The 25,149-nt window shown below is 44.9% G+C and overlaps 1 protein-coding gene across 8 annotated transcripts in view; it reads left to right on the top strand.

Moving 5' to 3' along the window:
• Positions 1-25,149, top strand: part of Pink1 (PTEN-induced putative kinase 1) — a 446,363-nt gene that overhangs the window by 159,803 nt on the left and 261,411 nt on the right. For 7 of the 8 annotated variants that reach the window (XR_012893957.1, XR_012893956.1, XM_075887744.1 and 4 more), the window contains one exon: positions 6,342-6,504. Coding sequence is in view for 6 of the 8 variants with exons in the window: in XM_075887744.1 (XP_075743859.1) it covers positions 6,342-6,504 (163 nt within the window). In the remaining 2 variants the exon portion in view is untranslated. The remainder of the gene's footprint in view (positions 1-6,341; positions 6,505-25,149) is intronic. The other variant, XM_037419269.2, reaches the window with a different exon arrangement.

Below are 25,149 nucleotides of genomic sequence, written 5' to 3' on the forward strand. Positions count from 1 at the left end.
CCTGTGTAGTACTTCTCGCCCTTGGCATGGATAAGCCCATTTGCTTTCCCGCTGCGCCTTTGCAATGGGCTGTGCTGCGTTTTGGTTTTGCCACAGACAATAAAGTGTTGCGACCTTGCGCAGCATCGTGTTCTTACCACGGCGACGGTTAACGCGTTCCCTGCAGCTCGCTAAGACCGGACCCAGGCTAGTGGCCGTACTCCTTTGGGATACGTGTCACTACACTGCTCGTCAGACCTTTTAAAGAAATTGTCAATTGCCGACTACTTCTTTTCTATGTGTGCCTTAAGCACAAAGCTCTCTACACTAGTTGAACATCACTGTTTACCACGTGTGTGCTTCATTTCAAATCTTCGTTAACTAGCAAAGCCTTTTTTCTTAAAGGCGTAGGGTGTTTATTTTTCATTTATAGACTGTTAGAAATGTATAAGCATGCAAGTTTTTAAATAGTAGTGGGAAAGTAGCTGATATTTCCTGGTATGAAACTGCAAAAAGTATGAATTAACCGAATGATGGAGTTTGAGATAAGAGTTAGAAATGAATACATTGAAAGAATAGAAGGCCAACAAAAAACAACTTTTGTTTGAATTAACCGAAAGTATGAATTATCAGAGTTGCAATTATTGCTTGTCTACTGTAACGTGACTTTGAGTATCCCTAATGTCTACATAAAGATTCTTGGATATAATTCGATTAATATGTGATGAAGATGCAATGAAATTAGACTTTCTAGCATTTATATTTAGTGTATATATATAGAATCACTTATTTAATTTATGATATTCAATTTATTCATATCAAACCACTTGACAGTACAGTTGAACCCCTTTATAAGAGGTGTGCTTCGGGCAGGAATTTTTTTCTTTTATATCAGATGTCTCTTATAAGCAATGAACCAGGTATTCATTTTCTTATCACCTTGTATTTCACTGTAGGCACACTGGTGTCTCTTATACCCATTTGTGTCTTCACCCCGCCGCTGTGGTCTAGTGGTTAAGGTACTCGGCTGCTGACCTGCAGGTGGCAGGATCAAATTCAGGCTGTGGCGGCTGCATTTTCAATGGAGGGGGATATGCTGTAGGTCCGTGTGCTCAGATTTGGGTGCACGTTAAAAAACCCCAGGTGGTTTAAATTTCCGGAGCCCTCCACTACGGCGTTAGGGGCGTTAAACCCCACATGTCAATCATCATTTGTCTCCTATATGAGTGTCTCTTATAAAAGGATTCAAGTGTATTCATTTAATTTGAAAAACATGGATTGAGTCAGTCACTTTATCCGTAGTGGTATTGTTGGCAGAGTATGCAGGGGAACTTTGAGGAAGACTATTAATATAAATTAGGAATAGAATAAACCTTAAAACAATCAACATCGGTGTTCTCCAGAGATCAACTTTTCTCAATCATGCGAATAGTTATGAATTATGTAGTTCTAATCGTAAGACAGGTACACTGATTGACTCTAGCTTTTGAAATAAAATTCAATGTGGAGTAGAATCAAATGCTTTTGAAAGATAATAAAAAATCACTAGCAACAACATTACTGCTGTCAGTGGCAGACTTAATATTTGTCGGTTAGTGATATAAGGGCTAGTTCAGTCATACGGGCCTGAAATGAAACTGTTCTGTAGAAAGAATGTGATACTTGTCTAGGTAACTTCCTAATGTCTCGCTAACAGCTTTTTTGTAATATTACTGAAGTATAAAAGAGTTGCTATGGGCTGGTTATCAAAGAATAAATGCCTGTTGCCTTTTTTTTTTTTTTTCAAGCCTGGACTAATTTTGGCTTTCTTCAAGGCAGCTGGGAAGAACCCAGTTTCAAACTCGGGATATGAAGTATCGTTTAATGCATCGCAGATTAAAGGGCTATCAGTTTCATATCTTAGGGAAACAGCAGAAAAGACGAGGATGACAGAGGCAAGCATAGAGCAGAAGAAGTGCTGTTGATATATTACACGTAAGGTATGTTAAACCAGCTACCCGACAAATTGAATCTATCATGTTAACAGTAAAAAACCTCATATTCCCTAATACTATTGATAAAGGTGAACAATTGCTCGAGTGATGGATAAAGGGAAAATGAATGTGGTAATCGTGAACAAGTATAGTCGTGGAGGGCTGTCAACTGAAGAATGTCAGTGTTGCCTCCCCAAGGCGCTGCAAGGTGGTAATCTTTTCCCCATGAGTGGAGTGGCACTCGTCTGCCTGGCGCAGCGTGCGATTTCAGTCGTTTGGATCATAACATCGATTGTGTTGGCATGTCGTTAATTATTAGAGACACGTTACCTATAAGCACGCAGTCATCGTGCGTCTATGCTAAAGATAAGTTCAGGTACATTGTTAAAAAGTTACTTTTTGCTCTTGCATGCAACTTTAGTGGTCGCTTAAAAGCTAATTTTGGTAGCAGACTGCTAGCACAGAATATTTAATCTAGATTGCATGCAAGCTTGCCGATCAAACAGCGTTTTTCAAGCTGTTGCAAAATATGACAATGCATAAAAATGCTGTTTGTAATCATTACCTCGAAACTACGAAAGTACTGAGGCAGCTATACTACAGTACTGCTCTGAAATGCAAATGAAATGAAATAGCATCGACCAAAATGAAAAGTTTTAAATCACCAGCGCTATTTATTTCATTAGTATTACATACGTCACTTGTTCGCGAACCCTGACGAAGACCGGTCCACCGGTGGAAACTGTTGGTAATAAAATTAAGACAGCCCCGCCGTGGTGGTCTAGTGGCTAAGGTACTCGGCTGCTGGCCCGCAGGTCGCGGGTTCAATTCCCGGCTGCGGCGGCTGCATTTCCGATGGAGGCGGAAATGTTGTAGGCCCGTGTGCTCAGATTTGGGCGCACGTTAAAGAACCCCAGGTGGTCGAAATTTTCGGAGCTCTCCACTACGGCGTCTCTCATAATCATATGGTGGTTTTGGGACGTTAAACCCCACAAATCAATCAATAAATTAAGACAATCGCTAAGTTGTGTTTCTTCTCTCTCTCTCTCTCTATATGTATATATATATATGATAATGTAGATGAAATAGATGATCAGAGTTTTTTCTGGCTACCATAATAAAAATTATAAACTTCGAGAATAGTGCAGTATAGAAAACAAAACAATAATTTATTTATTTAATCCTAACAGTTTCGGCTGGTGGGCCAGCGTTCTTCGGAGGATTTAAGCGAAATAATATATATATATTTACCAAAAAATGTGATGCTTGGTCTGGGCAAAATTAAAAAGACGCATGTACAAAGTAATTTTATTGACATTTCGGCCGCAAGTCCGGCCGTCATCAGCATCATTCTGATGAAGGCCGAACCCGTGGCGGGAACGTCAATAAAATCACTTCGTACTTGCATCTCCTTCTTCACTGTGTGTGTGTGTGTGTGTGTGTGTGTGTTATTATTATTATAAACTTTAAGAATAGTGCAGTATAGGAAACAAAACAATAATTTATTTAATCCTAACAGTTTTGGCTGGTAGACCAGTCTTCTTCGGAGGATCTAAGCGAAAGGATCTCGCTTAGATCCTCCTATATATATATATATATATATATACACACACACACTTGTAATTTACGCACAACGAACATTCCAGCACAGTTTAGTCCGACGTTTCGGCTGTGCGTCTCGGAATACAGAATACAGTAATCACGTACATATATGTCAGTGATCGAAGCCCCCAAAACACGTCCCCTAGTACAACGAACTAGGATATTGTGTATCAGACAAAAAGAGTTCTCAGTGATAAAAATTATATCTGTACAGCACGTGTGATATCACCCTGTGTTAGTCATTGGCAAGTGTTACGGCTTCATACGGGATACACGTTTAAATCGCAGCATTACAATTGGCATAGTTTTCTTACAAAGATAGTTGGTATGTAAAATATACGCATTGCAGATGACAAGTAATAACAATATATATAAACAGATCGCTTTTTTTTTCATTTGTATACATTCTCAGCAGATCTCACTCTCAAAAGAAAAGTTCCACTGTCAAAATACTCGGCTGTGATAAACAAGCAGGCTAGCGTACGCTTGTTGTGGTGTTGACCAAGATAACTTACGTAGAAGGAAAACACGTCAAAGTGCCTGCATCCTCATTGATACCATCTCCTAAAGTATTAAACTTGAATATCGGGTATGATTGCCGGAGTTTACGATCATGACTTGAGCAAAAACCAGGTTCGAGAATGGTTTTGGGGGGCCTCGATCATTGACATGTATAGGTACGTGATCTCTATGCTCTGTATTCCCAGACGAAGGCCGGTCCCACGGCCGAAACGTCGGACTACACTGTGTTGAAATGTTCGTTTTGTGTGAATTACGCTTCTTTCTACACTATCAGAGCCAGTGTGATACTTCTTATAGTTACTCGACGTAGCGCGTTTAGAATCATAGGACAAGGGAAGGGACAGACGGGAGCGCTTACTTCCAACAAAATTTTATTTCGAGGAGCGTACATATATATGCTCACGAAATTCGAATACAACAGACAAACAGATGAAAAACCCTCCATTGCCATGCGCTAAAAACTTATGATCTCAAAAACGACAATTCTTTTTCACAAAGACCGAGAGAAGAAGTGCTGACGCAGTTCAGCCCTAATCTACTAATCTTTTCTGCTTCAATAATCTCCCTTGTCACTTCATTTCTGTTTTTTCCTGTGATTAGGAAAAGCAGAAATATCATTAAACGATATTTCCTATTAGCGCTACGTCGAGTAATTATTTCTTACCAACATGCCCAACTTTATACTCTAGTCAACTTCTTATAGCTTTTCTGTATATATATAACCTGCTCAGGGCTGGTTATTTTTTCACCCACTTTTCTTTCTTCTTATTGACATTCCATTTGTTCTAATAACTTCCCGTATAAATTCCTTGGCATTACTGTCTGTTAGATCTCATTAATATTGTGTCAAAACACGGAAAAACGAGCCCTTAGGCATACACTTCTTTCCCCTATATATATATATATATATATATATATATATATATATATATATATATATATATATATATATATATATATATATGTGTCACCAAAAGAAGCGAACGAGCAAACGAAAAACGATGCTTTATTGCCAACGTTACGGCCGGGGACCGGCCTTCGTCAGGGCATACGTCAGGAAAACGTGGTCACGTATGCCCTGACGAAGGCCGGTTCCCGGCCGTAACGTTGGCAATAAAGCATCGTTTTTCGTTTGCTCGTTCACTTCTTCTGGTGACTTATAACTCGACCGGAATCCAGGAAGACTTTCAAGAAATATATATATATATATATATATATATATATATATATATATATATATTAGGCCATTTTTCAACTAGCCCTAGAACGCTCATTGTAACAGGTAAACAGTGCGAAAAACAAAGACAGAGAAATAGATACAGAACGAGCACTGCAAGGACAGAGAAATAGAAAGACAAGATGAGCACTGCCTTCTGTCTTCATTTCTCGCGCTGTTTACATCTTAGAATGAATCGTTACCAACTTGCCCAGTTTTCAATACTACTCAGCCCAAGAACACGTTTCGATCATTCTGTAATCAACTTCTATTACCACAGGGAACCCTCTCTTGGTACATTGCTATATTTCCTTACCAAACGGCACCATCAGTCTAATAAATCATTTATTGATGTGAAACAAGCCACAGCTTTAATGTGAGGGCCAAGTGATGAATGCAATAGCAACAAATTGGAATGTCATCCATCGTGGCGTAACTCAAGAAGATTTTGAAGGAAGGGAAGTGAGCAAAGTAACCTACAATTCAAACTGAGCACAGCACGTACAAGCCTATGAGCTGTGTCGTAAATCCTGCCAAGATTTAACTTGTTCAACCAGATTTTGCTCTTGAAAGTATGTAACTCTCACCAGAGTCACACAGCCCTTCCGGGATCTCATCTATGAGCCTTTGACACAATGGACATGGCTGGTACATTTCCACTCTGCCTGAGCCACGATCTTTGGCCTTCACTCACGTATATAACATACTCTTCACCAGGTCATATTACTGCCTTGGCACTTGATACAGAACCTTGCGGCAGCGCCGCTCGCAAAACTGCATCTGGAGTGTCCGTATAATTGCTGCTGCAATGGAAATTCAAATGATGTCTAACCATATTGGCTATATTTCTTGCATCTTACAGCATTAATGCTTATGACAAAATGCCTATGTAAAGCTAAAAAATTTTGTGTCATGGCCTCTTCAACAGGAATGCAGTTTTAATACTCAACATTGTGGACGAGAAGCAGATGGTTTGATGGGTACTTTCTCTAGGAAGCGTGGATTATTGAAATGATGCCTCTGCTGCATTCAAGTTGCGTGTGGTGCAGAGTTTTCGCCTGCTGCAACCATGAAAGCAGATGAGCTCCATTTTGACCTGGCTGTCAAGGTGCTGTTCAACTACTATGCAGCATCCAATGCAACAGCCATCTGGGACTCTCTGCAGAAGGAGTGCCTTCCCGTGTTGGTCAACCAGCTTCTGCCCAAAGGCTTGTGAGTGTCTCTTCTAGGCCACACCCATTATTTATAGTGCATGTGCTATGCAGTTTTCATCACTAACAAGTTCTAGTTGTAGCCATTTACTTTCTGGGCATACATTTCGTACATTAATTCCTAATGTAGTAGTAAACATTATAAAAAAGCGAAGACTAGATCATGCACATAAATACAACTGTCAATGCATTACAGATGTATGAATCCTCTTATCAAGAGTTAAACGAAAGTTCGTCTGGTGAGGCATTGAATGAGATGAAACACGGTCACTGACCAAGTCCGATAATGATCTGAGGTTTTTGAAAGCACGTACAGGTTCCTTGTTCACTGAGCTGGACTAGAAGTCATCTGAAGTGATGCCTCTTCTGTACGTTAAAACCAGGGCTGGGCAAAGATACTTCAAATTCGTATCGCAATAGGATACAAGATACTACCTCAAAAATTGTATTCTATATGATATTTGCAAATCGTACCTTAAGATACTTGTATACATTCATAAATTTGTTCTTATAAGCCCCTATAGTGTAGTAGGAAATGCCTATGCAGAAAAAGGTCTACTTGAACATGTTTTTAAATGTGGCCAATTTCATTTTAATAAAATGTTTGTTGTTAGCTTGAAAATTCTGTCTACCTTGGTCAAAGTATACTAAGTTTACTTCCAAAAAATTTATTAGAAATTCTTTTAGCTGCTTAACAAGACAGCTCTGTAGACATAATGTGAAAATATATGAGCGCACAAGGTAGCAGGAAAGAAGCACTTGAAAGGAAAGACGCTCAATTTACAACTGCAGATTTAGAAAAATTCATTGCACGAGAACAGCGAAACGCGCAGGTGCAGTCATGACAAAAAGTGTCACCCCCACAAAAAACTACCCCACCCAAGGAGTGTTTCTCTTCTTGAACTACTCACAAAGCACACTTCTTTATCACTTTGCGCAGCCAAATGAACACAAATCCGAGTTATTTAATATTTGCCAAACTGACGACATAGAAACGGGTGCCTGGCGGCCTCGTCTCGCATGTTAGCTTGAGGGTTTGCTGTCATAAATGCCAGAACATCGGCAAGTAGTTTGTTACTCAAGGAGTTCTCAGCTGCTGTTTTGTGAAACAGCCAGTTTCTCGCAGGTTTTCATAATTTCTCATGATTGTTGATGCTTCACTTCACTTCACTTTATTACCTTAAAGACCCCTCAAGGGGGTGTTACATATGGGGTGAGTTGTACAGAGATGTAACTAATGCCACAGTTTATTATCGAGACAGGTACATAGATACACTTTGAGCAAAATGTGATGGACAAGTGATAGAAACAATGTCGCGGGAAAGGCCATTCCATTATGTAGCTGCGTGACAGAAAAATGATGCAGAAAAAGGTAGTGGTGCTAGAACGGGGTTGGGAGACTTGAAGTGGATGGCCCGTATGGGGGAAACGCGCGTGTCGGGAGCAATGTAAAGAGGTTGGCTGAAAGAACTGTGATAAAGCTTGTGGTAAAGTGATAGTGTAGTGATTCTGCGGCGAGACGAAAGAGTGGTCAGCCCAGATTCATTTTTAAGGGATGACACACTGATATCATATGAATAGGAAGAATAAATGAAACGCGCAGCACGATTTTGCCTTGCTTCGGTGGTGCTTATTAAGTAAACTTGGTGAGGGCTCCAAATGGGTGATGCGTACTCTAGTTTGGGTCGTATTAGTGATTGGTAAGCCAAAAGTCTTACGTGATAGGGTGAGTGACGCAGGTGGCGTTATAAAAATTCTAATGACCGGTTAGCCGATGAAATGATGCTAGTAATATGCATGCGCCAGGAAAGATCAGGGGTTAGAGTTTTACCAAGGTATTTATAAGAGTCACTGGTTTCGACAGGTATGTTAGCGATTTCATAGGAAAATAGGAGTGGGTTTTCGCGGCAGTCGAAGGAAACTAATTTACATTTTTTAAGATTAAAGGTCATTAGCCAGTGGTTACACCAGTCTAACACATACTTGAGGTCATTAATTAGGGCTATTAATTTTTCTGTAGATAACACAGTCATCAGCGAACAAGCAAATATTGCATGGTAATTTGTTAGGGAAGTCATTGATATATATTAGGAATAACAGCGAACCGAGGACAGACCCCTGTGGTACGCCGTACGTTACAGGAAACTAGTTAGACTGTACATTGTTAAGGGAAACAAATTGGAGCGGCTAGTCGGACATTGGGCAATCCAGTTTAGAACATCGGGTGTTAGATTAAGTTGAGAAAGCTTCATTAGTAGGCGCTTGTTAGGTACTTTGTGAAACACCTTGGTGAAATCAAGAAAGATAGCCCCGCTGCGGTGGTCTAGTGGCTAAGGTACTCGGCTGCTGACCCGCAGGTTGCGGGATCAAATCCCGGCTCCGGCGGCTGCATTTCCGATGGAGGCGGAAATGTTGTAGGCCCGTGTACTCAGATTTGGGTGCACGTTAAAGAACCCCAGGTAGTCGAAATTTCCGGAGCCCTCCACTACGGCGTCTCTCATAATCATATGGTGGTTTTGGGACGTTAAACCCCACAAATCAATCATCAAGTCAAGAAAGATAGCATCTGTTTGTAGGTTAGTATCGAGGTTAGTATTAGTATGCAGGTCTTGAAGAAAAAGGGCTAATTGGGTTTCGCATGAAAGGCCTTTTAGAAATCCATGTTGTGAGCGATTAAAAAAGTGGTTGGAGTCAAGGAACTGCATGATTTGAAAGTATATGATATGTTCCATGAGTTTGCACAACACACTGGTTAGCGATATGGGGCGGTAATTTAGTGGACAGTCTCTGTTACCTGATTTGTGAACTGGAATGACCTTCCCACACTTCCAGTCATAAGGCAGAATTCCTGTGGACAGGGATTGGGAGAACAGCAATAGCAAAATTCGGCAGATATGTGCTTTGTGTTTTTTAAGAGCTTGGTATTTATTTCGTCCGTACCAGTAGAAGACGACAATTTCGTTTTATCTATTAAAGAAACGATACCAGAGAAGTTTATGCTTACGGGCGGCATTTCAAGCAGACTAACAGAGTTTAGGTCTATTATCACACTTGCATGAGCGATAAATCTTTGGGGCCTTTATTGTGTTGCCATATGTGGCTCCCAAGGCAAAGATCATGCTCACCTTCTGTTCATTAGAATAGGGGAAAAGCAGGAAAAGAGACACAACCTTCAAACTTTATGCTCACTGTGTAAACCTGCTTTTGTAGTGACTGGCTCCATTGTGAAAGAAAAACAAACTGTCTATTCGCTACCTACGCAGAGCGAACAGCTGTAACTGCTCGTTTGACACCAAACACGACCTTCTGTTTCGGGGACGGTGCACGTGGAAAATGAAAGATGAATACCTTTGCGATTATTTTTTCTTTTGTCTATGAATTTCATTTTGTCGAACAGAAATTTCGAAATATTTTACGTCTGTTTCGTTGCCTTTCGGGTTTCGTCCGTGGTACAAGCAGCGCTTTGACTATGCTGTCGAAAGCCATTCTTATCAAGTGGATCAGTAAGTCTTGAGAGGTGGGTAAGAAAAGTGACCTATAACTGACAGAAATGAATAGCTGATAAGCCATGTCGCTTGCTCATGCTTCTATATCACAATCAAGTGTATTCACTGTCTTTTCGGATGTGTGATTGGCAAAGGAATCGATTTCAACCAGATTCATCAGGGGTGCTATTTTTCAATGCAGCTGGGAGTGCTGTCATGTGGTACATTTAACATTTGACACAGATCACTTATTCAGAAAAACTGGGTACATACTTCATTCGTCGCGGAAAATAGCGCATTTTGATGCCCCACGAGCTTGATTACAACTGCCTCATTGACGCTTCAATGAATAGAACAGTAGTTCTGAGATGTTTAAATAATTTATGTAAAGAAACCTAGTTAACAAAAATTACTATCGGCTAGTCCACTGTATTAGGAACAATATGCACTAGCTTTTTTTTTAGTAACGCTGGCACTTTTTTATGTTACACTACGAGGACATGCTATCTTTTGGGGCCTCGTCATCGGCGGCGGCCTACTGTGACCATGGGGTCTGGCGACTTTGTCGGCAGGCGACTTGTCAGCTGATGGTCTGTGTCTGCCTCGCGTTTTCATCGAGGTCGTGTCAGTGTCGCGTCGCTCTAGTGTAAACGCGCCTTTACATCAGCGTTCCATAGAGTTACGTGAGGTCGGTTGCTAGTCTTGCTTCATAAAACATTCGAATATGTTGCTATCGCATTCGTTGCTTCGCCCTTTTGGCAAAGCTGACTTTTTTGTAGACGTGATATTTTGGTGATACACTTAAACCTTGATATAACAAGACTGACAAATTCCCGAAAAAACTCATTATAAACAAGACTTTGTAATATGCAGATTCGGTAGGAAAATTGGCAAAAGAAACTCGTAAATCAAACAAAAGGGAAACTAAAAGTACAGCTAACTTAAAACACTTACTAAGCGTTATTATTCTGATAGCAATTATATGGACACTCTTAGGTGGAGTTTTGCCATCGCCGCCATGCTCCGTAACTAGTTCAAATTGATAATATCCCCTGCGCACCATAACTTTTACGAGTAGGTAAAAGCATGCGAGGGCTGCAGAAGCAGAGATCAAATGAACCGGCCCATTTCTGTCGCCTTGAGAGCACATACAATAACATCCTCCCGCGTGTTAGAACTGCTGTCGAATGCTCAAACAGAAAGAAACTCCCCGTCTTAAATGCGCATGAAAAGAGTGCACGCTATCTTTGTGGGATATTTAGGACGGTTCGAGCACTTCCACTACGGTGCAGCGGTGCAGGAAACAGACAGAAAGACGTGTTCAAACGTTTGTATACAACAGAAAGGATATGAAAAGCCAGTGATGTGGGCGCCGTCGGGACGACCACCCCGGCACATGAGGAAGAAGAGTCCCGTGGTCTCACGACTCTCGAGCAGCGGTGGGGTTATCTAGGAGATGCCTGGACCAGGGCGACCTCGGACCTTGTTTCCAAGCTCTTGATCACTGCTCGGGCGTAGCGGTTTCATGTGCGGGTTCTGGCCAGCACAGCACCGTCTGTGCCATGCTGAAATGCTGCTCGCCACAGCTGCGGTGCGGCAGCTGTCACCGGTGTTCCTTGCCTTGGCCAGGGCACCACCAGGTACCCTCGAGTGCACAGCTCATGAGCTCGGGACCCGCGTCTGAGTCTGGCACGTCGCTCGGTACGGCTTGGCACCGCTCGGCGATCCTCTATTCAGCCAGCAACTCCCCTGGCACCTTGATCCTCGGCCACCCTGGACCTTGCCCGGCTCCGTGGTCCTCCGTGCACACGCACGCGTCTCCCCCAGCAGAACGCCTCGCTCGTCCGAGCTCAGAATTGCACGCACTGGCCCGAACACTGCGAGCGGGCCTCGTGCCACTGTGCCACCGCGCTCTTCTTTTTTGTCCCTCAGTGCTCGGTGGTTTGCGTCGTGTTTGCGATATTTACACGTGACATTTTACCCTCCACTTGAGAAAGTAGTTTCTCTTCAACAACTTTTCTAAGCATGAGGATAGAGAACGTTCACAGCCTGAAAGGCGGAAAGTGTGCGTATGCTAACAGTTTTTTTTTTTCACACGCATTCACAGGTTGGTTCACACGCAGTTCACGGAGTTTACATGGAGTTCACAGAGTGTTCAGAAAGAAATAAAAGCCTACATGTACGTAACGCTTCAAGTCTACACTCGGCTCATGTAGTCAGTTCCAACGTTGTCACTTCCTTTGATATATTCCACAATGAAGTCGTATTCCATAAGTGTCAGACTCCAACGCAGAATTTGGCTATTTGTGTGCTTGGCCGAGTTGATGTAAGCCAGCGGCTGGTGATCGCTCTGCAGTACAAACTGCTTGCCGAAGAGATAAATGTGGAATTTCTGGACAGCCCACACGAGTGCAAGTACTTTTGCTCTACGGTTTAGTACCATGTCTCCCGTGGAAGGAGCTTCCTGCTTGCGTCGGCGACGGGATGGAGAACACCTTCATAGTTCTGCATAAGCACGGCTCCTACACTGGTAGAAGATGCGTCTGTATGCAGAACAAATGTCTTCTCCAAGTCAGGAGACCTCAAGATTGGACCAGTTGACAGCAATCGTTGAAGCTCGTCAAATGCCTCCTGGGGACGTTGTTTCTATATCACCTTGTTTCGAGCACGCTTCCGATTGAGCTCTGTTAAGGGATGAGACACATGGGAATAGTTGGGTACGAAGTCTCGGTAGTGCCCCGTGAGACCGAGAAAAGAACGGACTTCTTTCTTTGTATGAGGTCTTTTTGCAGCTTGTATCTTTTCAAGCGTTTCAAGCTGCGGCTGCAAGACCCCATGTCCCACGATGTGGCCCAAGAACTTCACCATCGTTGAACCAACTTCACTCTTGGATGGCTTGATTGTGAGATGTCCACGCCGTACTTGTCGGAAAAAACTTTCAAGCGTGGCAAGATGCGTCTCCCATGTGTCTGTGGCTATAAGAACATCATCGAAGTAATGATGTACGTGCGAAATGCCAGCCACAGCTTTTCTCATGAGTCTCGTGAACATTGCTGGCGCTGTTTTCACTTCACTTCACTTTATTTTCCTTAAAGACCTCGCAGGGAGGTATTAAATAAGGGTTGGGGTTAATATAATAGTGGCTACATACAAAACAGTGGTTACATACATTTATAAGATAGTGAATACGATGCACGTACAGGATAGTTGCTACAACACATTTATTGAGACATACCAAGCTTTATTTTTTCAGAAAATGAGGATGAGCAGATGGTTTCAACGATATAGCGGGGCAGGCCGTGTACCAGTCAGCTGATGATCGACAAAAGAAAGATACAGAAAAAGTCGCAGTGTGGCTGCGGGGACGAGTAACCTGTAAGTGATGCCCTGTGCGCAGAGATGTGTGCGGTGGCGGGGCCAGAATATATGGGGCATGATGAAGTGAGCTGTAGAAAAACTTGGGAAAAAGAATTAATGAATTGATGCGGCGCTGGGAGGATAGCGTGTTTAAGCCAGACTGAATTTTTAGTTGTGATACGCTAGTATAATATGAATATGATGCTTGAATGAACCTTACTGCGCGGTTTTGAATGGCTTCTAGGGCTTTGATAAGGTATGTTTGAAGGGGTAACCAGATGGGAGAAGCGTATTTTAGCTTCGGGAGTACGAGTGACTAATATGCTAGAATTTTTACATGACGGTGTGCATGGCGGAGATGGCGTTTGAAGAATCCAAGGGTTCGGTTCGCGTGTTTTATGAGGTGACCAATTTAAGTTATGTGAAAGGGTGATACCGAGGTACTTATATATACCTACTCTTTCCAGTGATGTGTTAGCAATAGTGTAGGGTGTGTATAATGGCTGTTGGCAACGAGTGAAACTTATTACCTTGCATTTGTTGGGGTTCAGGGTCATCAACCATTAGTTGCTTTAATCTTGAACATTGTTAAGATCGTCTTGTAAGAGAGAGTGATCCGTATTGTTAGTGATTGGACGGTAGGTGACACAATCGTCAGCGAACATTCGGATTTGAGAGGCAATATGTAGAGGGAGGTCATTAATATAAATAAGAAACAGCAGTGGACCCAAGACGCTACCTTGCGGGACGCCAGATGTTACAAGGAGGGGGCCGGAAATGGAATTATCGACATGTACTGACTGCGATCGGCTAGTAAGGAATTCATCAATCCAATGGAAAATGTCGAAATGCAGGTTCAACTGTGAGAGTTTAACTAATAGCCGTTGGTGAGGTAACTTATCAAATGCTTTTGCATAATCAAGAAAAATGGCATCGACCTGTTTGTTAGTATCGAGGTTGATATGTAAGTCATGGATGAACATGGCAAGTTGCGTTTCACAAGAGAGGCCCTTGCGGAATCCATGTTGAAATGTGTGAAAAAAGTTGGTGTCAAGAAGCTGCATAATATTGCCACCTGGTGTTCTGTTCCAGTGAACAGTGGGTCAGTTTTGTGCCGGTGAACGAGAAAGACGAAGATGAGCAACCCGTTCCAGCAGAGACGTCCTTCTTTGTCTCTGAGATTTTTGACAGTCGCGTCCCTTTGTACGTTCCTTCGAGCTCTTAGCGCGTGACAACTGGTGGAGGTGCTGGGTACCCTATGCACCGAACCCCTCCCAGTACAAGAAGCTCCAGCCCCATACCGGTGGTTACTCCTGTTCACCGTGCTAGCCGCAGGATCCGTGGACTGGACCCTGAGTTCGAACTTCTCTCACAAGAGATGACGGCCCCAACTATTCCAGGCAGCACTGTCCCAAGCGGCTCCAACACGGCCGGTATGGAAAGCGCAACATCATTGCAATATACACTGTTCAAACCACGAACGCCGAATCCCTTTCATGGTGCTGTCCATGAGGATGTTGAAGATTAGCTAGTGAACTATGACTTCGTTGCCGCTCATAACATGTGGGATGACACAGACAAGCTCCGACATGTCTACTTCAGTTTGAATGACGGGGCACGTGTTTGGTACGAAAACCAGGCAGGTGTGTTTACGTCATGGGTGTACTTCAAACGCCGGCTTCTCGAAACGTATGCAAGTCCCGATCGCCGAGAGCGAGCTGAACGTGAACTCCAGTGCTGTATGCAAATGCCAAATGAAGGCGTAGCAATGTATGTTGAGGACATGACGCGTCTTTTTTGACGAGCCGACCCTCACATGCCGGAAGAGAAGAAAGTGCGATACCTGATGCGTGGAGTGAAGGAGCAGTTGTTCGGTGGTCTTGTATGCAGCCCCCCCACGAGTACGTCAGAGTTTCTTGCTGAAGCCATCCTGATTGAAAGCACGCTTCGGCAACGGACCCAGACGTACAAGCGACAAGGGAACTTTGCTTCTGCTACGGACTACATGGGTGGTCTTGGGGCCCACGTCGACTTCTTCCGAGAGCTCATACGCTTTGTAATTCGCGAAGAACTGCAGAAGTTATCTGTACCCTCGGCGCCCAATGTCAGTTCTTTGTCCGGCATCGTCCGAGATGAAATTCAGCAGGCACTACGAGAAGCGTTCTGTCAGACAGAGCCGCGGCCCCTAAATGACTTCCCTCGCATGTCGTATGCACAAACTCTGCTCCAGCCAGCATCACCTTTGACTCTGCTTCTGGTAGATCAAACTCTGCGCCCACCTGCACCACATTTCACTCCGCCTTATACCACAGCCCCAGCCATGCTTCAGGCAGTCCAAGCGGGCCCGCACCTCAGTGACCGCTGACCGATTCCGTGAAAATCAGACGTGTGGCGCGCCTCCGATCGACGTCCCCTTTGCTATCACTGTGGTGAACCTGGGCACATCTACCGGCAGTGCACTTATCGAGAGCTAGGACTTCGTGGTTTTTCGGCCAACTCCCCACCTCCTTGGTACGGCCAGCGGCCTCCGGAAATCGCTGACTACGTTGCTCAGAAGCGCGGATCGACATCTCGGCACCAGTCATTCTCTCTATCACCGCGGCGGTTCCCGCCGAATCATCGCACCTATGCGGGCGTGGCGCAGGGCCGGTCACCTAGCCCGCGTCGGGAAAACTAGCCTCTGCGACCTTCAGGGGCAAGGCCGCTCAGACTGGTCATGCTCAAGACCCCCTATCGACACGGACTGAAGATAGCGACGATACATCGACAACGACACCACCGGCTGATTGCGGAAGAGTTTCCTTAGATATTCCTGTTCTGCTAGATGATCGCGAAGTCAGCGCTTTAGTGGACACTGGTGCGGACTATTCCATAATTAGGGAAAAGCTGGCCGCCCTTCTCAAGAAAGTAACGACGCCTTGGAACCGAACGCCAATTCGAACAGCTGGCGGGCATATCGTCACACCACTCGATATCTGCACGGCAAGACTGCAAGTCGGCGGTTGTACATTTGTTGCCAGTTTGAGCGTTCTCTGGCAGTGTTCTCGAGACCTGGTCATTGGCATGGATTTTCTCAGGGAGCGTGGTGCTATAATTGACATTTGATGACTTCTAGTCACTTTCGCGACCACAAACGCCACAACAGCTTACGCCAACCCCAGCCACTCCCGAGTGTATCTTGGAGTCGTCGACGACGCTGTCACGTTACCACCCCATGCAACTGTTGTGGTTCAGGTGGCGTGGGACGGAGTGATGCACAGTGAAGCAGTCGTAGAAAGCAATTACTCGCTTTTGCTGTCTCAGGGTGTCTGCGTAGCGAGAAGCCTTGTCGACCTTTGTGATGATCACTGCAACGTTTTTGTCACAAACTTCAGCTACGAGCACCGGCACCTATTTCCTGGAACTGTCATCGCCTACGCCGACCCAGTCGCCAATGTCACCGAGTGTTTTGCTTCCGAGGCCATTGGCACTGCTGAAGCGCCTTTCCGCAGCGTCGACATCAATCTAACGCTTTCTGAAACGAACAAGCAGCGTTTGAGTGAGCTGTTGCTGGAGTTCCCCACATGCTTTGCACGTTCTTCAAAGATACGTCAAACACCGATAACGAAACACCGTATAATCACCTACGACGACGCGCATCTCATACGGCAGCAGCCTTATCGTGTTTCGCCAACCGAACGGCACGCGATTCAAACGCAGGTTAAGGAAATGCTTCAGGAAGGCGTGATACAGCCTTCACGCGGCTCTTGGTCATCACCAGTCGTTCTTGTGAAAAAAAAAAAAGATGGTACGCTTCGCTTTTGTGTCGACTACAGGAAGTTGAACAATGTCACAAAGAAAGACGTGTACCCGTTGCCCAGAGTCGACGATTCTCTGGACAAGCTACGACGCGCGTAAATATTTTTTTTACGTCGACTTGAAGAGCGGTTATTGGCAAATAGAGGTCGATGAACACGACCGGGAAAAGACCGCTTTTGTAACGCCGATGGCCTTTATGAATTCAAAGTGCTCCCTTTCGGCCTCTGTTCCTCTCCAGCCACATTCCAGCGAATGATGGACACCGTCCTGGCAGACCTCAAGTGGAAAAGCTGTCTCGTCTGCCTCGATGATGTCGTGTTTTCAGAAACGTTTGACGAGCATCTTCGTCGCCTTCGGAATGGGCTCGAAGCCATTAAATCGGTCGATCTCACACTCAAGCCTGAGAAATGTCATTTCGGCTACGAAGAATTAAAATTTCTTGGTCACGTCGTGAGCGCCGTTGGTGTTCGGCCTGATCCTGACTAAACTGTTGCCGTCACCGCTTTTCCACCTCCAACTGACAAGAAAAGTCTTCGAGGATTTCTGGGTCTGTGTGCGTATTATCGGCGCTTTATTGAAAATTTCTCTAACATTGCTGAGCCACTATTACGCCTCACGCGTGATGACACACCATTTGTCTGGGCTGACGAACAGCAGACTGCCTTTGCGGAACTACAGCACCGGCTCTCTTCCCCTCCAGTGTTCGGCCACTTCGATGAAGATGCTGACACTGAAGTACGCACTGATGCCAACAATATTGGTCTTGGAGCTATTTTGGTACAAAGACAAGATGGCATTGAACGGGTAATAGCCTACGCAAGTCGCACACTGTCTCGCGCAGAATCTAACTATTCCACATCAGAGAAAGAATGTCTCGCGGTCATTTGGGCAATTACAAATTTAGGCCATATCTCTATGGAAGACCATTTAAAGTGGTGACTGACTATCATGCTTTGTGCTGGTTGACCAATCTACAAGACCCTTCAGGAAGATTAGCATGATAGAGTCTGCGCCTTCAGGAATTTGATGTCACCATCGTGTACAAGTCAGGCAAAAAGCACGAAGACGCCGACACGCTATTACGAGCACCTCTTCAATCCACCAGTACTAGCGCAGAAGAGGACGGCGCCTTCGTGGCAACTGTCAGCGGACCAGATCTGATGTCTCATCAACGAAATGACACCGATCTAAGAATGATTATAGATCATTTAGAAGGTGGCACCACGCCCATACCTCGTCTGATGTCGCGAACGTTGCCATCATTTTGCCTACGAAATGGCGTCTTTGTATCAAAAAGATTGCCGGTGCTGGTGACAGATCTCATCCTCTCGTCGTGCCTGAAGCCCTCCGCGATGACGTCTTATTAGCTTGCCACGACGAGCCCACATCTGGCCATCTCGGCTACTCGAGAACTATGGATCGGGTGCGACAACTCTACTACTGGCCTAATATGTCTGCATGTGTCAAACGCTACGTAAAGGGATGCCGTGAATGCCAGCGTCGCAAGACACCACATTTAAAGCCTGCAGGCCATCTACAACCAATCGATCCACCACGTACACGGTTTGAACAAATGGGGATGGACCTCCTAGGCCCGTTTCCTTTGTCTTCTTCTGACAACAAATGGATTGTCACAACCAATTATTTGACGCGTTACACTGAGACGAAGGTGTTGCCACGAAGGACCGCATCTGAAGTTGCCAGTTTTTTTATGCATCAAATTGTGCTACGGCATGGCGCCTCATCATATGTCATCACTGATCGAGGGACATCATTCACAGCGAAACTCTTGGATGATATCTTCTGGTTGAGTTACACAACCCATTGAAAGACCACTGCGTATCACCCTCAGAGTTATGGTTTAACAGAAAGGCTAAACAAAACGCTAACCGACATGATCTCTATGTACGTGGATATGCAGCACAAAACGTGGGACGGCATCCTGCCGTACGTAACATTTGCCTATAACACTGCAACGCAGGAAACTACACGCTTCACGCCATTCCGGCTCGGTTATGGTCGAGATGTTAGAACTATGCTATACGCTATTATTCCGTATGAGGACATCGACAGGCTCCACCAATTAGCCCCCAACCTCAATGAGTACATTCAGCGCGCTGAGGAAGCACGTCAACTGGCCCGTGTGCACATCCGAACTCAACAGTATGCGGATGCACGGCGGTACAACATCCACCATCGAGAAGTTAATTATGAACCTGGAGACCAAGTTTGGGTTTGGACACCCATAAGGCGGCGAAGTCTCAGCGAGAAACTCTTGAGGAAGTACTTTGGACCTTACAAAGTACTCAGACGTGTGAGCGACGTGAACTACGAAGTGGTTCCAGACGGAGGCTCACCATCATCCCAGCGCAAGTTACCACGCCCAGAGACTGTACATGTAGTCCACCTAAAACCATACTTTACGCGGTGATGCGAATTTTCTTCTTGTGCCAGTGAACTATTCATGTGAATAGTGAATGCCGTTTATTTCCGATTGCCGGGTCCAAGACGCATTTTCTCTCGTGCACAAATTAATTTGTTTAATGTTTCTTTATGTTACCTACTTCGACCCACTGCTGTGCACACTTTTGTCTGAGCATCGGATCGATGCTCTCTTGGGAGGAGGAGTAATGCCACCTGGTGTTCTGTGCCAGTGAACAGTGGGTCAGTTCTGTGCCAGTGAACGAGGAAGACGAAGACGAGCAACCTGTGCCAGCGGAGACGTCTTTCTTTGTCTCTGAGATTTTTGACAGTCGCGTTTCTTTGCACGTTCCTTCAAGCTCTTAGCGCGTGACAATATGTGTGTAGATGACGTGCTCCATTATTTTGCAGGGTACACTGGTCAGGGAAATTGGTCGATATTTAAGCGATGTTTTGATGCCCGATTTATAAATTAGAACGATCTGCGCTTCTTTCCAGGTGAGAGAGATGCTACCGGAAGAAAGAGACTGCGAGAAGATTAATCTGAGATAGGCTGGGCAGATGTTCTTAGTGTTTTTTAACACTTTCGGATTGATATCATCTGCCCCAGATGCCGACGAAAGTTTAAGCTTTTCAATTGTGGCTATTATTCCTTCCTCGCTGAAGTCGATTGCTGACATAACATCCTGGACAGGGGGTGGGGGTACAGGTAGAGAAGCATCAGGTTCAGTGCTGAATACAGATGAAAAGCAAGATTAAATACCTCAACACATTCTTCTTCAGGAATCGTAATGTCATTATAGTCGGTAAGCATAACAGCAGAAGGTGGCTTGGGATTCAGAATTTCCCAGAATTTTTTAGGGTTGCTTTCCAGTACGCAATGTAAGGTATCATAAAAGGAGTGCTTGTCACGACGCATAGCTGATAAGGAAACTTTCTAAGCTACGTAATAATTTTCCCAGGCCACAGCACAATTGTTCTTTCTTGCCAAGCGAAAAAGGCGTTCTTTATTTTTTCTAGAGAGTTTAATTTCCTGGCAAACCAAGGTTTGTTGTGGTTGGCTTTTTCTAGAGATTTTAATTTCCTGGCGAACCAAGGTTTGTTGTGGTTGGCTTGTACCGATATAACTGGAATATGGTCAGTAGCAACCTCAGTAAACTTTTGTTGGAAGATCAACCAGTTTTTTTGTAGTGTGTGGCAATGAAAATCGGTGCAAAAAGTCGAGTAATAAGCGATAAGTTCGTTGTTTATGGCATCGTAGTTACCTTTACTGTATAAGCGTATTGTTTTATTCCACGATTCTTGTCTTGGCAAGGTAAAGCTGAAGACTGCGTGGATTATTTTATGGTTGCTAATTTCACGGAGGTAAGGCATCGAAGAGAGTCGATTTGGGCTATTGGTTAGTATCAGATCTAAAACGCTGGCCGAATCCTGCGTGACGTGTGTTGGTTGCAACACAAGCTGACTTAAATGGAAATTAAAGCAAAGATCGAGGAACTCAATATCATTTTTGCTCAGTGAAGAAGGTGGATTTCTAGCCCAGTTTATGTGAGGGAAGTTTAGATCCCGGAAGAACAGTACCTGAGCGTTAGTATATTTTGTCGTGAGTCTGTCCAGGACACAGCTAAGCTTCTCAGTAAAGCCTGTATCTGTTTGCGGTGGGCGGTAGCATACACCAAGTAAGACGGTATGAGGAGGGGAGCGAAAGAGTAGCCATTGTATTTCAAGGTCACTGGACATATGAACAATGGCGCAAAGCAAGGTATTGCTGACGGCAATGAGCACACCACCACCTCTAGAGTTCTGGCGATCTTTGCGGAAAACCTGAAAGCCGGGTAGGTTATCCATGACCTCAGTGTCGGATACATCAGCAGTAAGCCATGTTTCAGTAAGTATTCAGAAATTACATCCAGATGAGAGAACAATATTAGATACGATGTCGCGTTTAGGAAGAAAACTCCGTATATTAGTAAAAATTGCTGAAATAGTAGTGCTTGAGCGCATTGCTATCGGGTACTGAGATGGCTGGCGGTGATGTAGCAAGTGCTATCTCATTTCTTTAACACGTTTCTCAGCGTCGTCGTACATGTACTTCGTGGATCCTATAAACAGGGTTTTATAACGAAAAGAAAAGGCGACAGCTTTTTCTTTTGGAAATGCAAGAAGGTGTTTCCTGGCATTTTGTACGGCGCGGGAGTAGTCCTGACCAATTCTGTAGTTACTGCCTTTTAGCTTGCATCCGTTAGACAGGATTTTTTTTTTTTTTGGCTTTGTAGCGAGCAAATTTTGCAATTATGGGGCGGTTATGGTTAGTAAAGTGGCGGCCAAGTCGATGCGCACGCTCAATATCCTCGGGAACCACGGGTAAACCTAGGTGATCTAAGCAAAAGTGAATAAGTTTTTCTTCTATCTTTGGGGCAGATTCTGAGGCGCCTGAGTCGGGAATACCGAAGAAGATTAGATTATTGCGGCGGGCTCGATTTTCTGCATCATCGATCCACGATTCTATGTCTGAGATTACACGGGTTGTCTCGGTGGCAGTAGATCTGATGGTTGTGACCTGTTGTTGCAGTGGTTCAATGTGTTGACAGTGGCTCTCAATGGTATTCATTCTTCTGATAAGTTCAGCTATAGTACTGTTAGTTTCGGCAAGTTCACTTTTTAGACCCTTCAGTTTGGCTATTAGCTGCGATTGCCTTGCTGACAGTTTTTTCAAATCGGCTAATTTAGGGTTATATTCCATGCCGGGGTTAGTTTCAATGTCGCCCGACAGTAAGAGCAAGGTACGTGAGACATCGATAGATACACTCCTCAATAATCCATAGTAGACACTGGGGGCTCGGCAGCAGCACCAAAAACAAGTCGCTCGATTTCTTAGCGTAAAGACTCAAAGGCTGACTAATCTGCATGTTGAAAAGTAGCAGTTTAGGCGAGTGTCTTGTGGCACAGCCGCCGAGCCCACAGGTGGGCGCGCCAGGGTGTTGATCTTTTATACTCGACGTGGCGATTGATGTTGCTGACGTAGGCTTGTCCCAGGTGGCAACGGTTGCGAAATCCGTGTCAGGTGGCGCTGGCAGAAGTGCAGGGGTGGTTAGCTTATCACATGGAAGAGCATCCGAGATGTGGCCAAAGGATGGTTGCACACAAGTTGGTGGTGCGTGCGAGATGGCTGTGGTAGCAGGCAGAGCTGCGCAGATCACTGCGATGGCAAAGACCTGCCTGTTGAAAAGTAGCAGTTTAGGCGACTGTCTCGTGGCACAGCCGCCGATGTCGAAAGGCATAAAGCGTTACTGGTAAAGGCCCGACATTGACACGGAAGCTGTCATGCATTTCGAGTCTTTGTGCATTGGGACCTGCCAGTACCCCTTTGGAAAATCAAATTTAGAGAAATAGCGAGCCTTTCTTAAGTTTGCGAACATCATGTCCATTGTGGAATAGGCTCATTATTCATTATGATGGCTGTTCAACTGTCGGAAATCAGTGCATAAGCACATGCTGCTGTCTTTCTTTTTCACTACGACGATTGGCGACTGGTAAGGTGATTTTGACGGTTCGATGATTTCCTGTGCCAGCATCTGCTGTACTTCTTCCTCTACCACCTGTTGAACAGCAAAAGGTATCGGGTATTGGCGTACGTTTACCGGCACAGAAATGTTGTCATGTTCTTGCACTCTACCTGCCCCCGCCGCGGTGGTCTAGTGGCTAAGGTACTCGGCTGCTGACCCGCAGGTCGCGGGATCGAATTCAGGCTGCGGTGGCTGCATTTCTGATGGAGGCGGAAATGTTGTCGGCTCGTGTGCTCAGATTTGGGTGCACGTTAAAGATCCCCGGGTGGTCGAAATTTCCAGAGCCCTCCACTACGGCGTCCCTCATAATCATATGGTGGTTTGTGACGTTAAAACCCACAAATCAGTCTTGCACTCTACCAAGTTAGTCTTTCCCGGAACGTCTGGGAAGATATCTTGGTAGTCTGATAGAATCTTTTCTATCTCTGACTTCTGGTTCACGTTCAAGTTGTCAGTGACCTTGACGTCATGATAGGTCTCTTTCTGGTGAAGCGTGAGCAGTGGTAGTTCCGGTTCTTCTTCCGGTTGTTCCGTTTGTACCGTGACAGCCGTGCGGTCCACCGTGTCTGTCAAAGGTGGTCTCTTCTCGTACTTCTTAAGGAGGTTGATGTGGAACAAACTGGTTCGGGGTCCTAGATCAACGACATAGCCAATCTCGCTCTGCTTCTCTAGTACAGTGAAGGGGCCTTTCCAAGTGAGAATCAGTTTGTTGGTGTCGGAAGGTAGTAGTAGTAACATCTTGTCTCTGACGCAGAGCTGACGAGGCTTCGGTTTCTGATCGTGGTATTTCTTTTGTGTCAGCTTGGCTTTAATTTGACACGTCTCATACAAACGATCGCGTAGCTCCATGACGTAGCCGTATGAAGTCTTTGTTCGGGGATTCAAGGTTTTTCGCGTTTATTATTTCTTCAGTATGGACATTGGGTCTCTAATGTATCGACCATACAGGAGGTCGAACGGCGAAAAGCCGACACTTGACTGAGGCACCTCTCTGTATGCAAATAATAATGGTGCCAAGTATCTGTCTCAGTTCTTTCGTGAAACATGCGCCGTATCATTTGCTTTAATGTACCATTAAAGCGCTCCACAAGACCATTTGCCATAGGGTAGTATGGGGTAGTTGGCAACTGTCGGAAAGATAGTAGTCTGCTCACTTCCTGCATTAAGCGTGATGTGAATGACCTTCCGCGGTCTCTCATGATTTCTCATGGTAGTCCAACGCGCGAGAACATTTCCACCAATGCTTCTGCTATCGTCTCTGTTTCTATGCTTGGTAATGCAACAGCGTCTGGATATTGCGTTGCGCAGTCGACCATTGTTAAAATGAAACGGTTTCTTTTGGCCGATGTCGGTGATAGTGGACCGATTATGTCAATCGCTACACGTTGGAAGGGCACGTCCATCACCGGCATTTTTCCGAGAGGGACACGTCCTACTAAGGGCTTTGGCACAGTGCGCTGGCAGATGTCACAAGAGCGCACAAATCGTGTCACCTCAGCCTGCTTGCCCAGCCAATAGAATTCTTATAGAATCCTATCAGTTGTTCGCTTAATACCTTGGTGATCTGCCATGACTCCCTCATGCACCATCCTAAGGGCAAACTGGCAGAGGCTTTGCGGAACAACCAGGTGGTCAACTTTCTTCCTCGTTAGCGAGCTGTAATGTCGGTGAAGTATTCCTTTAAGCAAAACGTACTTTATGTTTGCTGATCACTTCGCCATCATCTTCCTGATCGCCGAAAAACAGCTCTCCAAGGTGGGATCTTCTCTCTGCAACTTTTCAAAAACTTGTGGGGTCACATCTAGTTCGTTTGATGTCGCCACAGGTAATTTCATGTCCCTGGTTCGTCTTCTTGTCGCTGCACTCACAGTCGGTAGGTCCAGTGACACGCTTGGATATAGAGCAGGCTCCCTTGCCCAGTCAAAAAAGTTCAAGTGGTCCAATGGGGAAAATACCAATTGACATCTATTGGTTTTCAACCCATTGGCATTTCGCCACCAGTTGGAAACGTGCCAATGA

This window comes from Rhipicephalus microplus, chromosome 3, assembly GCF_043290135.1.
Source record: "Rhipicephalus microplus isolate Deutch F79 chromosome 3, USDA_Rmic, whole genome shotgun sequence".
Taxonomy (NCBI): Eukaryota; Metazoa; Arthropoda; class Arachnida; order Ixodida; family Ixodidae; genus Rhipicephalus; species Rhipicephalus microplus.